General features: G+C 39.4%; 1 protein-coding gene across 1 annotated transcript; it reads right to left on the bottom strand.

Moving 5' to 3' along the window:
* Nucleotides 1-10,940: 10,940 nt before the first annotated feature.
* Nucleotides 10,941-15,038, bottom strand: LOC107471278 (LRR receptor-like serine/threonine-protein kinase RPK2). Its single transcript, XM_016090729.3, is given in 2 exon segments — nt 10,941-13,251; nt 13,254-15,038. Coding segments are annotated over 2 exon segments (3,306 nt in total). The 5' UTR covers nt 14,794-15,038; the 3' UTR covers nt 10,941-11,485.
* Between the last annotated feature and the right edge of the window lie 272 nt (nt 15,039-15,310).

The following is a 15,310-nucleotide window of genomic DNA, read 5'->3' as shown; positions in this document are numbered from 1 at the left end:
TGGGTTAATACTCAAATTCGTCCCTGAAAGATCACACGATCTTCATTTTCGTCCCCAAATAATTTTTTTAATCAAATTAGTCCCTGAAAGATAAATCATGTTCGTCCTTCCGTTAACCAAGTGACTTCGCCGTTAGAAATCTGCTGACGTGGAATGTGAGTTGGCAGCCCACCCTAACCAAACGACGTCGTTTGGCAACTTGAGAGTGTTGCAGTGAAACACGTGCGTTTTGAGGGTAGAGTGTAGCGTTTTACACTTAGTCTTTGATGTCTAATCTCACTTGTTCTTCTTCATTCTCACCGTGACTCTCTGTTTCTCTGACCCGTAAGCAACCACCAGGAAGACGAAGAAGACCGCCCCATTGTCTGCAACCATTAGAGTAGTTGTGGAGCATTGTTCATGCGTCTGCTCTAGAGCTTGGTGGGAAACTTGAAGGCAAGTACACAGCATTATTTCTGCGCTCAAAGTGAGAGGTAAAGTTTTTTGTATCTTATGAAAAAAAATTGGTAACACTATATAAACCCCTAGTTTTCGCATTATATGATTGAGTCATCGTTAAGAATCTGTTAGTGCATAGGGTCTAGGGTTTCATCCCAGGGTTTGGTTTATGATCGGCTAAATGCATAACTGAGAAAAGACTCTGTTTTTTTTTTCTTAGAAAAATGATAACTATTTTTTTGTGTTAATGGAGTAATAGTTACTGGTTTAGTTGCTGTGTTGGTGATGATTTAGTGTTTTTTATGTTCTGTTTTAATTTTTTTTATAGGGTTTGGAGGCCTTGCAAGTCTTAGATAAAGGGTCCTCCAATGACATTCATATTTTATCATGGTGAAAATTTTAAAAATGATGAGAAAGGAAGTAGAATCTACGAACCAGATAATACAGAAGTGTTGATGGGGGTTGATGGGGATACACTTGATGTGTTTTTTGTTAAAGGATACTATAAGGAACTGGGATATGCTGGGGAGACATATGTTGGTGGAAGGTTCCTTGGCTGTCACTTTAGAGTGGGCTGAGGAAGTTGGAGACTGATAAAGACCTGCTCAAAATGTGTTAGACTTGTAGAAGGAATCACAATGTGATGAACATATTATTTGAACATGGAGTTTCAGAGCCACACGTGGTGGAATGCATGAGTGAGGAAGATGATATAATTTTGCCAACCAATGCATCTTTGTTGAAGCTGCCCAGCACACAGCCTGCAATGCCAGCAATAAAAATTGCATCCCAGCCTACAAAGAGCCACTCACAGCCATTGGCAATTAACCCTCTGCATCCCACTTTCAAAAATAAAGCCAAAGCCACTCCCAACTCTACTGGACCCAATCCTCACCCCCAAGAAAATTGACTATGTTAAGCCCAAAACAAGGTCCTCCCAGCCCACAGAAAAGCCCACTGAGAAGCCCAATTCTCAGCCCACCAGAAAGTGTAGTTCTTATCCCACTCAAAAGCCCAAACCCCAAGCCAAGTTCCAACCAAAAAGTTTCTCCCAACTTGCAAATCCCAGCACTGCTGTTAAACCAAGAAGTAGCCACCAACCTCCAAAGAAGTCACATGCTCAAAATAAGAACAAAGAACCTCAGCATTGCACAAGATCTGGTCGAGTTGTTAAGCCACCCCTAATTCAGAATGATAGTGACTCTCATGACTCAAATGAGAGTGCTGAGGACAGTCTCTATAAACTGACTAAAGGCTTGGGAGATCTCAGTGACACTGACAGTGGGAGTGATGAATTTGAAAGTAGAAGGACAAGAAAGACTAATTTTAGAGAGAAGCACAGACCAACTTCTTCTAGAAGGGATGAGAAGGTTATTGACACCGATGACTCTAGCTACGAAGATATTAAAGAGGACGAGCCATATGATTCTGGTAAGTCATGGTTGGTATTTCCACCAATGTTACTGATGTTATTTTTTATGCACACATGTTGATTTGATAACTGCAATTTGTTGTGATTGGATTGACAGACTCAGGAGAGGAAACTGAAATTGAGGGTGAATCTGACTGTGACTCCTAGAACTCGGAAGATATGGATAAGGTCTTAGACTCTGATGAAGAGAAGGCTACTGTGTATCCACCATACAATTAAAAGGCGAAATTTGGAAATCTGAAGCTTGAGGTTAGCATGATCTTTAAGCCCAAGCATCACTTTATGAATGCAACTAGGGATTACACCATACAATGGTGTAAAAATATCATTTTTACTAAAAATGATAACGTGAGAGTACGGGCTGTATGCAAAACAAAGGGATATCCCTGGGTTGTTTATTGTGCATGTAATAAGCAGAATGGGGTATGGCAGATTAAGACACTAGTTGATGAACACACATGTGCTAGAAAGAGAAAGAACAGGGCTGCAACACAAGAGTGGACCTTGGGTAAGCTGGTTCCCAAGCTTAGAAAGTACCCAACTATGAAGCATAGCGAGGTATATGATTGGTTTGTGAGAAAGTGCAGCATTAAGCTTAATAGGACCTGCATTACTAGGGCCTTAAAGGCAGCATAGAAAGTAGTGGAAGGAGATGAAGTTGAACAGTATGCACTTATCTGGGATTATGCTAACCAACTATAGACCAACAACCCAGGTTCAACGGCCCAAGTTGGTGTCATTCCCATGCCTGAGAGTCCTCCACAATTTCAAAGGTTTTATGTATGTCTCGATGCGTGTAAGAAAGGATTCAAGGCCGGGTGTAGACCATTGATTGGCTTGGACGGAGCCTTTTTGAAGAGCTTGCATGGAGGGCAATTGCTGACTACTTGTGGCCAGGATTCCAACAATCACGTGTTCGTGATTGCTTATGCATTTGTGGATGTGGAGAACGGAGATAACTGGCAATGGTTTCTTGAGATGCTGCACAATGACCTTGGTTACTACAGGGAAAATGGATGGGCCTTCATCTCAGATATGTAGAAGGTAAAGACGTATTTGATTCTTGAAAAGATTTTTAAGGACCAAATTGAATTAATGAAATATCTATTCGGACTTATTTGATTTAATGAAATATCATTTGAGGACTGATTCAATGCGAAATCTTGTCGATGTAAACTGTTTTTGTAGGAATTTACCCCAGCCATGTAGGAGGTGATGCCAAGAGTTCACCATCGATTTTGCGTCTGGCATCTCTGAAGGAATTTTTTGAAACAGTGGGGGAGTATACAACTGAAAGAGCTGGTGTGGGAATGTGCTAGATCAAGGACTATTATTGACTTTGAAAGAAACATGAAGAGGGTCAAGGTGATAAATGAACGAGCATGGGCTTATCTGGATAAGTGGCCGAAAGAATCATGGACTAAATCTCATTTTTGTGAAGGGCCAAAAATGGACACTATCTGTAACAATGCTTGTGAGTCGTTTAATGCAAGGACCAAGCATGATAGGACTAAGCCTATCCTTACATTGGCAGAGGAAGTTAGGAGGATCATAATGAAGACCATGATCGATAATAGGCAAAAAGTGGCAAACTACCAGGGTATGCTACCTCCAGTGCAACAGAGCAGGCTTGAGGCAATGACAAAGCTTTCCCAGCATTGGTCCCCACAATGGAGTGGTGATTAGAATGAGGAGTTATACGAGGTTCATGGCTAGCCAACCACAATGGTTGTTGACTTAGGAAAGCGAACTTGCACATGCAGATTCTGGCAATTGACAGGTATATTTACTCAATCTTTAAACAGATTCTGGCAAATGTACTGTATGAACAATGCAAACTTGGTCTGAAATATTAACTGCATGCACAGGTATGCCTTGTATGCATGTCATATCATGTATACAAGATAAGAATGATAAGACGGTTGAGGAATATTGCCATGAGTGGTTAACCATGGAATCATACTGAAAAACGTGTGCTTTCCATGTTAACCCAATCAAGGGCCAAGACTTATAGAAAAAAATAGGTCGTCCTGCACCAGTTCCCCCTCCAATTAAGCCCAAACCAGGTAGACCCACAAAGAACAGAAAAAAAGACAAAGATGAAGGAGGATCTGGTTCCAAGACAAGAATGAAGAGAAAATATAACCCTATCCGATGCATGTTCTGTGGTAAGCTTGGACACAACAAGAGAACATGCAAACTGAAGAAACAAGCTGATGCTGAAGAAGAAGCACGTTTAATGCAACTACAACTGCCATTAACGGAACCTAACAAAGATGCACCAAATGAGTTCCCAACTGATGCTACTCCAGATAATCCTGTCCCATTGTCTGTTTTCCCACCACCACAGCGATCGAATGCAGCCAAACATATAGTCTTGCCCCAACCGGAAGGAATCCCAGCAACCCAAGTAACAGCACCATCACCACCCACTGAATCAACAGTGGTTTGATTAACTACTTTAATTTCAATTTCATGTTACTCCATCTGTGTCTCTCTATTTATGTGTTTACTTCACATGTCATGCAGGCTAAGGTGAGGGGAAGAGCACCAAAGTTTCAAGTTTCTAAGGGAAAAGGAAAAAGAGCTGTCCCTCCCCAACCTGCTCCAACAACTGCAACAACTCCAATTTCTGCTAAAACAATCAAAGGATCTAGTGCTGCAACAACCAAGAAGCTTGCAAGTCTCATGACCTTTGTGCCGACTCCAGGGTTCAAACGACCAAGGAAGAAAGATGACGCCATCTGAAGACCTTCATTGGAACATATGCAATTTTTTTGTTTTAGGCTATAGATGAGGAAAGATATGTTTGTGTTAAACACTATCTAGTCTCACTATTTTGTAAGGCCTTTATTTTGGGTGCATGTTTTGCCTTGGTATGAAGTGTTTCTGATGAATCACTTTAGGAACTCTACTACCTTTTGTGTTGACAAATGCAATGTTGGAAACTTCATATTAACACTTTATATTAAGAAATTTAAGGAACTTTATTATCTTGTTATGTCTTTGGTTTGCCATTTGCTTCTTTACATATTATCTTTTCATCACAGGTGTATTCAAAATCCAAGTTGCCATTTATAACCTCTAGTTTCAGATTACAATACTTTAGCCATGGTACTGGAAACAAAGAAACCAGCTCCCTAAATCACACCACCATATCACATTCACTCAGTCCTACTTGTACATATATGACATGCAAAGAAAAGCTCCTACTAAGATAACTAGCATCACACTAGTGAACATGAAGCACATTAACATTCTATATACTCTGACTTCTGCTTTTAAACTACCTATTGTCCATGCTAATTTAACCTTCCAATCTTCATAATCAATGTCCAATTCTCCTTCGATTTCTGGGACACCCCTAGAACCTTCTGCAACAGCTACATTTTCATTTTCTTCCACCTATTTAAAAAAATTGCAATGGTTCCCTTTCTGAAAACATTGAACAATACTGTTAACCCCAAAACAAGAGTGAAAGCCAACATGATGATATCATTCATACAAAATTAAACTCACCCGATATCGTGCACAAGTATGAAACAATCGATCTGGATTCTTTGATGTCCTAGATTTCTTAATCAAAGTTTTTAAACCGCAGAAACAGGTTTTCTCATGGTTTTGTCTTCTTCTTCACATGGACGAGCTCGAAGTATAACTACCGTGTGAGTGCGACGGAAACCCACCACCGGACCCTCCACTTCCGCTTCCCATCATGGCGCCGAGATCAACTTCCTCCTCTAAGAACAGCAGTTAGGTCTGCGACAACGCTCAAGCAAGGCAATCGTGTTCTTCGAAGGTTGGGAATTAGGGTTTATTTATTTCACACTTAGGAACTAAATTGATGCAACACCCTAAACATATCTCATCAACAATACACACACCATGCCAGGTGTTAGGGTGGGCTGCCAGCTCACATTCCATGTCAGCAGATTTCTAACGACGACATCACTTGGTTAACGGAAGTACGAACGTGATTTAAAATAATTCTTTAAGGGACTAATTTGATTAAAAAAATCATTCGGGGACAAAAATGAAGATCGCGTGATCTTTCAGGGATGAATTTAAGTATTAACCCATAATTTAACCTAACAAGAAAAACCTCTAACCCTAAGTGAATGCTCACTCGCACACGCAGTGCCTCCCCCCTCGTCTTTCTTCTTCTGAATCTCAGATCGCAACGCCTTCCTCCTTCCCTCCCTCCCTCCATAGCGCCTCCTTCTCCGGGCTCCCTCCATCCGTAATGTCGTAGACCATAGCACCGCCTTCCCTCCTCCTCCATCCACGGCGCTTTTCTCCTTCCCCTCCATCCTTCTCATTTCTCACGCAATCCACGGCGGTGGCGCGTTCGTCGTCACGCCGTCGCAAGTCCCAACCACAGTGCTCATCTCCATCGCAGCCGTAGCAGAGAATGTCATCGTCCAGTCTGCACCGCCGCCGTAAATCGAGCAGCCCTCTCCATCGCCAAGAAGCTCGCGCTGTCACCAAGAACCCCACGTTGTCTCCAAAGTCGCATTTTTTCGAGCCATCGCAAAGCAACCCTCTCCTTGCTGGCACCGAGCAATAGCAGAAGTTTGAGCCCTCTCTTGCAACTTAACATCTTCTTTAGAGGTCAGTTATTTTGAACCTCATTTACTGTAATTAATGTGATTAACATTCTATTAATTAAGATTTAAAACTGAAAAACCGACCGAACCAAATTATTTTTGGTTCGGTTCGACTCAGTTTGGTTGTTGCAAAAATAGCAAACCGATTGGTTGATGCTGTTAAAAAACCTAACAGATCGGTTCTGTTGATTTTTGGTCTAAAACCAAACCAAACTGAACCGATAATACCCCTACTTTTTAATTATTTTTTGGTCAACGGCATTCGCTTATTTATCTACAGGCGTTAGTTTTTGGACTTTTTATCCAGATTCTTAGATATTTTTTGTATTCAGTTCAAACAGAAGCTGAAGCCCAAGATAATGTTAAAATTAAATTGATACCCAGGTAAAGTCCCAACTCACTAATGTATAATAAATTCAAGAGCAAGAAAAAATATACACACATATATATTCAAAAGTAAAGTGATAATTAGATCCTTGAATATTTTTTATTTGGATTATTCAGCCTGTAAAGGAAAAAAATAACAATTACATTTCCAGGTCCCTGAATATCTTGTATTCTGACTATGTAGCCTGTAAAGAAAAAAAAGTAACAATTACATTCCCTAGGATAGCAAACATTGGACTTGTTACATCCTTCCGTCAGCCCATGAAATGAAACGGAACAGAGTTGCTTAGTTGTCCCATTACGTGAAATGACTTGTCCGTATCTGCCACTTTTGCAGTTGGACAACGTCGTTTTCGAATACTCCTTCCCTCATTTTTCTTCCAATTTGGTTTATAACCTCTCATAGTAACCCTTTGTTTTTACCATTAGCCCTAAGGAAGAAGTTGAAGCCAAAGAATCTTTCTATCACCATTCCAGCAGTAACAAAAGTCACAATCTTTCTATCACCACCCTAGGAAGGAAGAAGTAGTCAAGAAAAGAGCTGTTAGCGAAGACCTTTTTCACCCAGGTAAAAAATGTTACTATTTTTAGTGTACCCTTTGGTGAGTTTCTTTCGTTGTGATCCCAATGATAACTCTGAGGCTATAAATATTTGTTAACAAGTTGTTTTGTCATATGCAATTCATAATTTTGAGCTTATTTTATTTATTACAACAATATTTGCAACATTAAAAATTTGAAATGCATTTCCTATTAGTTTTTGGGGCTTTGATTTATTTGTTTATGATTTCTGAAAATAGTGATAGTAGTATCACTTTTAGTATTGTTTATGTTATAAGCAAAAAAAAATAAATATGTTCCTGATTCTTTAGTCAATTGTTGGCCCAATATATTCAAACACTAAGTAATTATTGTGTTTTCACTTATCAAATGGAGGAATTTGTTGTTCCTGTCATCCACCATTGAAGAAAATTTGTGAGGAATAAACGCGGGGAGTTAAGTAATCGAGATGTGTTGGTTAAGAGATTTCTAAAGATGGATATGGACCTTATCAACTTCTTTGACTTGAAGAAATTGTTCAAAAGTTTGGGATACAATGATTACAAAACAATGATGTGATTTATCTGAATACTGCTAATTTAGAAGTTAGTTTGTACCCTATTTTTTGGAAACTTAGAGATCAATGCTTTAAAGGAGTACAAAATGCAAAACAAAAAATGTGAGGAGTTCTATATCTATTTTAAGTATCCTATTCTTGATGGTAAAGGTACTATCGACTAGGACGAAGTTAGTGATCCTCCTTTTTTTTTATGATGAGACTGATAATGATGGTTACGAAGGTGTTGAAAATGAGTTGTATAAGTCCCACCAACTGAATTTGGAAACCCTAACCAATCTTATAAAAAAAAGAAGGTGATTAATAAAGAGAGTCATGCCATTAAAAATGGGAGTAAATGTAGAAAGAAGAAGGAATATAAGGTGAAAATAAGTTTAAGATTGCGACAAGAGAAAAACATGGTATATCGATAATTCTAACTCAAGTGAGCACCCAATTAAAATTGGAGACGATAGAGATGGTAAATATGATAAAAGTCAGATATTAAAACGGCTGAAAATGATTCTTTTGTTAGATTTTTTTTGAAAAAACACGTGCTCACAATGAGTTAGACGATGAAACAATCCTTTTATGTTTCTTTTTGGATTAAGCCTTCGTATTGGAAACAATCCTTTGGAGATTTTGATAATATAAAAATGCCCTTTTGGATATATCGTTATATGACTTTTTTATTTTTATGTAGTCATTATGAAAATCAGATTCATTAAGACCAACATTAATGATAAAATCATATACTGGATCAAAACGATTTGTCTTTTACTCCATTCATAATACTACAATCATAAAGCTACTATATTCATGCTTCAGTAATTTAATTTGATTCACCCAGCCTCCTTATTCAACACATTCACAATAATTACAATTAAAAATTAGTCATAAAATACATAATATTCTTAAATTTACTGTCAATCTTTTTATTTAGAATTTTTTTATTTCTACAATTAATTTTCAATTTCACAATTTTCTCCTCCAAATCAATCCATCTATCTTCTACTCCGTACTTAGAATTTTGAACTTCAACATCTCCAATAATCTCGTCCAACCATTTAATTTAAAAAACTTGTAATATGACAACTTATCCTATAATAAAAACAAAAAATAAAAAAATATACTATCAATGACACGTATGCATTACAATTCAATGGAACACTCAAACACAAAACATAAATTGAATTGGCAATTATTCTATAATTTGGACACCTAAAAATAATCTATTTGGATTCTCCATTATTTTAGACTTGTATATTGTTGCATATAGTTACAGTTACACTTAAAAACTATTTTATTGTTGAACCCTCTTATGTGTGTTGAGTCACTTCTACCATTCTAATTGCTACCTTCATTCTTTTTCCTTTGGCATTTCGTGCTTGTTGAAATTTCAATATTATTCATTATGCGTTGTGTTAGGGTTTTGCAGCAGACTTTCAAGGTGATTAGTTGGAGATTTTGCACAGTTAGGATTTGAGAGAAACTAAAATCAAATTGCATTGAAGGACTAATTTTTTCTCATCATTTGGGATAATTTCACTTTGGTATTAACGGACACTTCATTCACTTTAACAGTACACGTCAAAAACGACGTTAGGTTTTATGTTAGGAAGAAAATAGGAACTAAAAGAAGGACCAGTTTATCGTCTGCTATCCTGAAAAATGTAATTGTTATTTTTTTACTTTAGAGACTAAATAGTTCGAATACAAAATCGTCAAAGATCTAATTATCACTTTACTCTAAATTCAACACAATAATAATCCAAAACTAAAAAAAAAAAAAACAACATACACACTCAATGATATCATATGTGAACTTCATCTGTCATTTACGGTACTACTGGTCCAAAGCTGTACTTGTGAGGCAGAAAATAACGAAAAGAAATCCCTCAAGGTTTGTAAGAAGTCCAGTTTCTATTGTATATGTAATTTAATTTAGATATTAATGTATTTGAATTTTCTAAATAAATAATAAAGATGTTATTGTATTACATGTGTAATTGTATACTACGTACCATACACGGAGAAGCACGTTTTTCTAACATTCTCCTTCTCTAAGGCGAAAAATCCTTCAAGAGAGAATTTAGAGAAGTGTGAAACTCATCAAGATAACTTTTCTTAATTATGACTTGCAAATCGTCATTGTACAATAGGGATAGTGAATTGTACTCATAATTAAGCAAGATTAGCTAACATGTTGCTTAGTGCTTATGCAATATACTACTATATATTCTTCGGTATTTGCGCATAGGGAAATTACATGTATTAGAAGATGAACTTTATATACAATTTTAAATAGTAAACTCATTTATACTCACGTAATCAAATATACCCTAAAATGAGATTTTATATAGTTCATTAACCATTATCTTAGATTCCTCTAAATTTTGTCTCTTAAGATTTAATTTCCGTGGAGCTTTCATAATTATTTTCTAGTAAATGCATTTCGTATGGTTTGGTTCCAACTGCAACAAGAAAATTCTGAACACTTCATTTTCACATGCCATTGTACATCATATTAAATCAAATCAAATATAGTTCTCAACTCAACAATGTGTTTACTCATGATCAGAAAAATGGAATACAGTGTTTTGATATTCAGTCAATCAAGCTATGCCAATTAAAGCAACTTACTCAATTCTATTTCATTTATGCCTATTTACAAGCTTCTAACAACTACTTTTTTTCTCTAATATTATTCCTCACTGTTCAAACAAGTGGGCAAACACTACACTTTCCTTTTTTTAAAGAAAGCTAGAACATATAATTGCTCATGCGATCATCTTCCATTTCTGCTACCCTTGAGCAAAATCCGGGGATACTAGAATCACAGTTGGCACCAACTCATTACCAAAGGTGAAAGGAACTTTTATCAGTCACATCAGAAACAAGAATTGCTGAAAACCCGGTCAACATTGCTGCTTGTTGTAACAATGAGAAACATAATAGCATCTCTACCGGAGAATACACATACACCTGAGAAACAACTTACAGTAAACTTGTCATATGCAACCAGAACCAAAGACATTGTTAGGATCATGTGGGGGAACATGCCTTCCCTTACATTTACACCAATAGGAAAAAGAATAGTTTTTTTTTTCTTTTTCTTTTCTTTTCTTTTTCTCCTCACTCTAGTTCTGCCACAGATGCGAAATAAGTTTAGGAAATTGATTGTATGCTATGATTTTATTTGGAGAAATACATCATATGGCATAGGCATGTATGGCATCGCATGGCATGTCGTGGATATCAAATATCTGCATTCTTCTGCAGAATCTTCCCCAAGCCCCCTAAACCTAATCAAGGAAAGAGCATGGAAAATTGGGGGCACAACTATAATAAAATATACAATGGGGGTGTTACATACAATTTGGAACTCAACCTAAGAAAAAACACAAAAAAAAAAAAGGAAGAAAAAAGAAAAGCATCAAATGCCAAATTACAAATTAACAAGGTGGCAAATTTCTAAAATCACTATATGTCAAACGAGAACAACCTCACAAAATGGGGGTGGGGCTAGCATGATGGGGGCTGAAGTTGTTTAAGCCGTCTCACAACTTGTTTCATCGTCGGTCTGGTAGAGAGGGAGTCCACCGTGCACACAACTGCCAAGTGTAGGACTTCTACCAAATCATCTCCTGGTCCTGCATCCCACAACCCGGCAGTGAAGAACTCCTTAGCCCTGCCTTGCCTCAGTAACATGCATGCCCATGCTACTATGTTGAAGCCATTCCCGTAAGAGGAGAATGAAGGATCCAATGCTTTCTTGTCTGAGAGCAGCTCTAGAAGCACAACACCATAACTATACACATCGGCCTTATCAGAAACACGGCATGTCATGGCATATTCAGGAGCCACATAACCAAATGTTCCTGCTACACCAGTGGTAGCATGGGTCTCTGAAGTACCCAGAAGCCTGGCCAATCCAAAGTCGGACAGATACGCATTGAAATCATCATCCAACAAGATGTTGCTGGGCTTGACATCTCGATGGAGAACTCGAGGTACACACTGATCATGCAGGTAGGCAAGTGCACGGGCTATGTCTAATGCAATCTTGTGAAGAATTCTCCAATCCACAGCTCTTGTTGACCTCTCCTGGATAAATTTTTCCAGATTGCCACCTGGCAAATAGTTGTATATGAGAAACATCTCTGTCTCACAAGCATGATAACCGATGAGTGTGACAAGATTTGGATGATGAAGCCTTGCAAGGGTCTTAATCTCTGCATGGAATTGTTGAGCACCTTGAAAGCGTCCAATTGCCAGGCGTTTGACTGCCACCAAAGTCCCTGGTGATATCTCTGCCTTGTAGGTTGTCCCAAACCCTCCATTCCCAATACAGTTGCTTGTATTGAAATTCCCAGTGGCACGGACAACATCTTCATATGTCAATGGAACCCCGATATCAGTGAAGACAATGACCTCTTTTCTTGTGGACCCAGCAACCCTGGACATTGGTTTCCACTTCCTTGTGTAAAGGAACAGAATCACTAGCGCTATAAGAACAGAAACAATGGCTGATGCAGAAGTTATGGATGCTATTTCAATGGAGTTGAACCCACTCTTACTGCTAGAAGCCTGTTCTGGTGCAGCACTCTCAGAATTATCTGTTGCTTGCCCTTGTTGATCTGGTGATTGCACAGAGAGAGAAAATCCACGACAAGAACGTATAAGAGGATTCCCCACAGCACTGCTGCATTTAATTAAGCTGCTATGTGATGGCAAGGACCCAGATAAGTTATTGAAAGACACATTAAATGCAGAGAGCGTACGGAGGCTAGCCAAACCAGGAGGTATGTGGCCAGAAAGCTTGTTGTTGTTGAGGAGCACATCAGTCAGGTTTCTCATGTTCACAATAGCCTCAGGGATCTCACCAGTAAGCGAGTTGGAAGAGAGGTCCAAGACTTCTAAGTAGTGCAACTGCCCCAAGATTGAAGGAATCGAGCCACTTAAATTATTGCGTGCCAAAGAGAGAAACCTTAGATCCTTCAATTGACCAAGGCTGGAAGGAATTTGACCTTGTAATTGATTCCGACTTAAGTTAAGAGCAACAAGAGAAACCACGTCCCCAAAACCGGCAGGAATTGCTCCCGAAATATGATTTCCGGATGCGTCCAAAAATTTCAGTGATTTGCATATCGCGCCAACATTGGAAGGAATCTTACCAGACAAGTTATTATAACTGACATTTAATAGCAGCGAATCTACACCGTCACATTTATCAAACAGATTCGATGGTAACGGCCCGGAAATCCTCCTAATGATGGCAAAATGGAAGTTCTATCCCTAACATTTGACATAAAAAACAATGCGTATGGCAGGGACAAGTCATCATATTCAAAGAGATTCCCATTATATGAAGGAACAGGGGGACAGATATCACCAACAAACTCGGGTATCGAACCGGACAAAATGTTCCCACTAACATCAAAGACAGTCATACAAGGTACACCAAGTTCAGCAGAAAGCTCACCAGTGAAGTTATTTGAGCTCAAATCAAGGAAATGCAGCTTCTTGCAGGACCTAAGCTGGTTGGGGAACTCCCCGGTGAAGTAATTCTGAGCCAAATTAACCACCTCCAACCTGTCACAACTGCCCCAATTTCTTGGAAAATCATTTTCCAGGTTAACCATGGGAGCCCACAACAATCTCAGTTTTGGAAGCAGTGCAACCTCCGCAGGCAATGCACCTTCAAAATAATTGAATTCGTCGTTCACAGAAACTGGCTGCCCTGCTGAAGAATCATCCCCAGAATCCCTCACCGCACCTCCGGTGGGATCAAAGAGGTTTGAGAGCACAAGGACAGACAACTCCGAGCAGTTCCCTAGCTCGCGTGGCACCGGACCACTGAGCGTGTTCCTCGAAACATCCAACACTTGAAGGCTCTTAAGCTTTCCGATTTCACTGGGAATGGCATCTACCAAAAGATTCGAATACAGAAGCAGAGTCTTCAACCCGGTACAGTTACCTAAATTTACCGGAATGCCCTGGACCAAGAAGTTCCCTGACAAATCCAGATGCTCAAGGCTCCCACAATTATCCCCTATCTCCTCCGGGATAACGCCGACGAGCTCGTTAAATGACAGATACGCCCCTCTAAGCCTCCCTAAGAAACCAGGAACAGAACCATTCAAACCATTAGCAGCCAAATTCAGAACCTCCAAGCTCTCGAGTGATACAATTGAGCTCGGTATCTCTCCAATGATTCTGTTGAACCCTAAATTCAGAACCCTCAGCTTCTTCAAACCTTCGAACCGTAACGGTAGGTGACCGGTCACCAAGTTCCCTTCTAGATCAAGCACCTCCAAGTTCCGCAACCCCCAAATTTCGCCGGGAATCTCGCCGTCAATGCCGTTGAAGGGGAGAGAGAGGATCCTGAGCTCGGAAAGGTCGCCGATAACCGGCGGGAGCTTTCCGAAGAGGGAACCGCCGCTGCCGTTGCAGCTCCGCCTGATTCCGAAGCCGTATAGAGGGAATTGAGCGAAATCGGAGCAGAAGCTTCGGCTGCTCCGGCCGTTTCCGGTGAGGTTGATGGCTACTACGCGCGGCGGCGAGGCCAAGTCGCAGAGCACGCCGCGCCATGAACAGTGGTCGGAGTCGTTGCCGGCGGTGGGGATCCACGTGGAGAGCATGCCGGAGGGGTCGGAGATAGAGTCTTTGAGCTTGAGAAGTAGGGATTTGTCGGAAGAGGGTGAAACGGCGTCGTTTTTGTGAAACGAAAATAGGAGGAGGAAAAGGAGGAACATAAAGTGGAACTGAGAAGTGAAGGTGCTCCATTTGATCACTGAACTGGAACGAAAAGAAGAAGAAGAAGAAAACATCTCACAGAAGAAGATGCAAAACTGGAATTCAAAACACAAAACAAAAATCTTCTTTTATTTTTGTTTGTTTCTCCCTTGAGTGAGTAAAGAAGGGAGAAAAGGGTTTTTCTGAAAACCCTAATCCCGATTTTGAAGGAAAATTGCAAGAAAGAAAAAAAAGGGGATGAGAGAGAGGAGGAGGAGGAGACGAAGGAGGAGAGAAACAAGATTCAACGGTGTTCTTTTTCACAAAACGCGTTTTTCTTCCTCTAAGCAACAGTGTTTTCTTTTTCCCAAAAAAAAAATAAATAAAAAATAAGAAAATAAAATGGAAAAATAAATGATAATGATTCTTAATTAATTTTGATTTTCGTGAGGGAGTGTTTCGTGGCGTCTGGGAATTGGGATTGGATGGTGAGAGGGTCCACAGTACGTGCCAGGTAGGATATGGTGGTGACCATGTACAGTCAACAAATGAAGATGCCACGTTATATACAAATTCCTGAATACATCAGGCTTACGTCATATTATACAAAAG

This window comes from Arachis duranensis, chromosome 10 (assembly GCF_000817695.3).
Source record: "Arachis duranensis cultivar V14167 chromosome 10, aradu.V14167.gnm2.J7QH, whole genome shotgun sequence".
Lineage (NCBI taxonomy): Eukaryota > Viridiplantae > Streptophyta > Magnoliopsida > Fabales > Fabaceae > Arachis > Arachis duranensis.
Note: the sequence above shows the minus strand (reverse complement) of the source record. Positions and strands in the feature narration are given on the sequence as shown.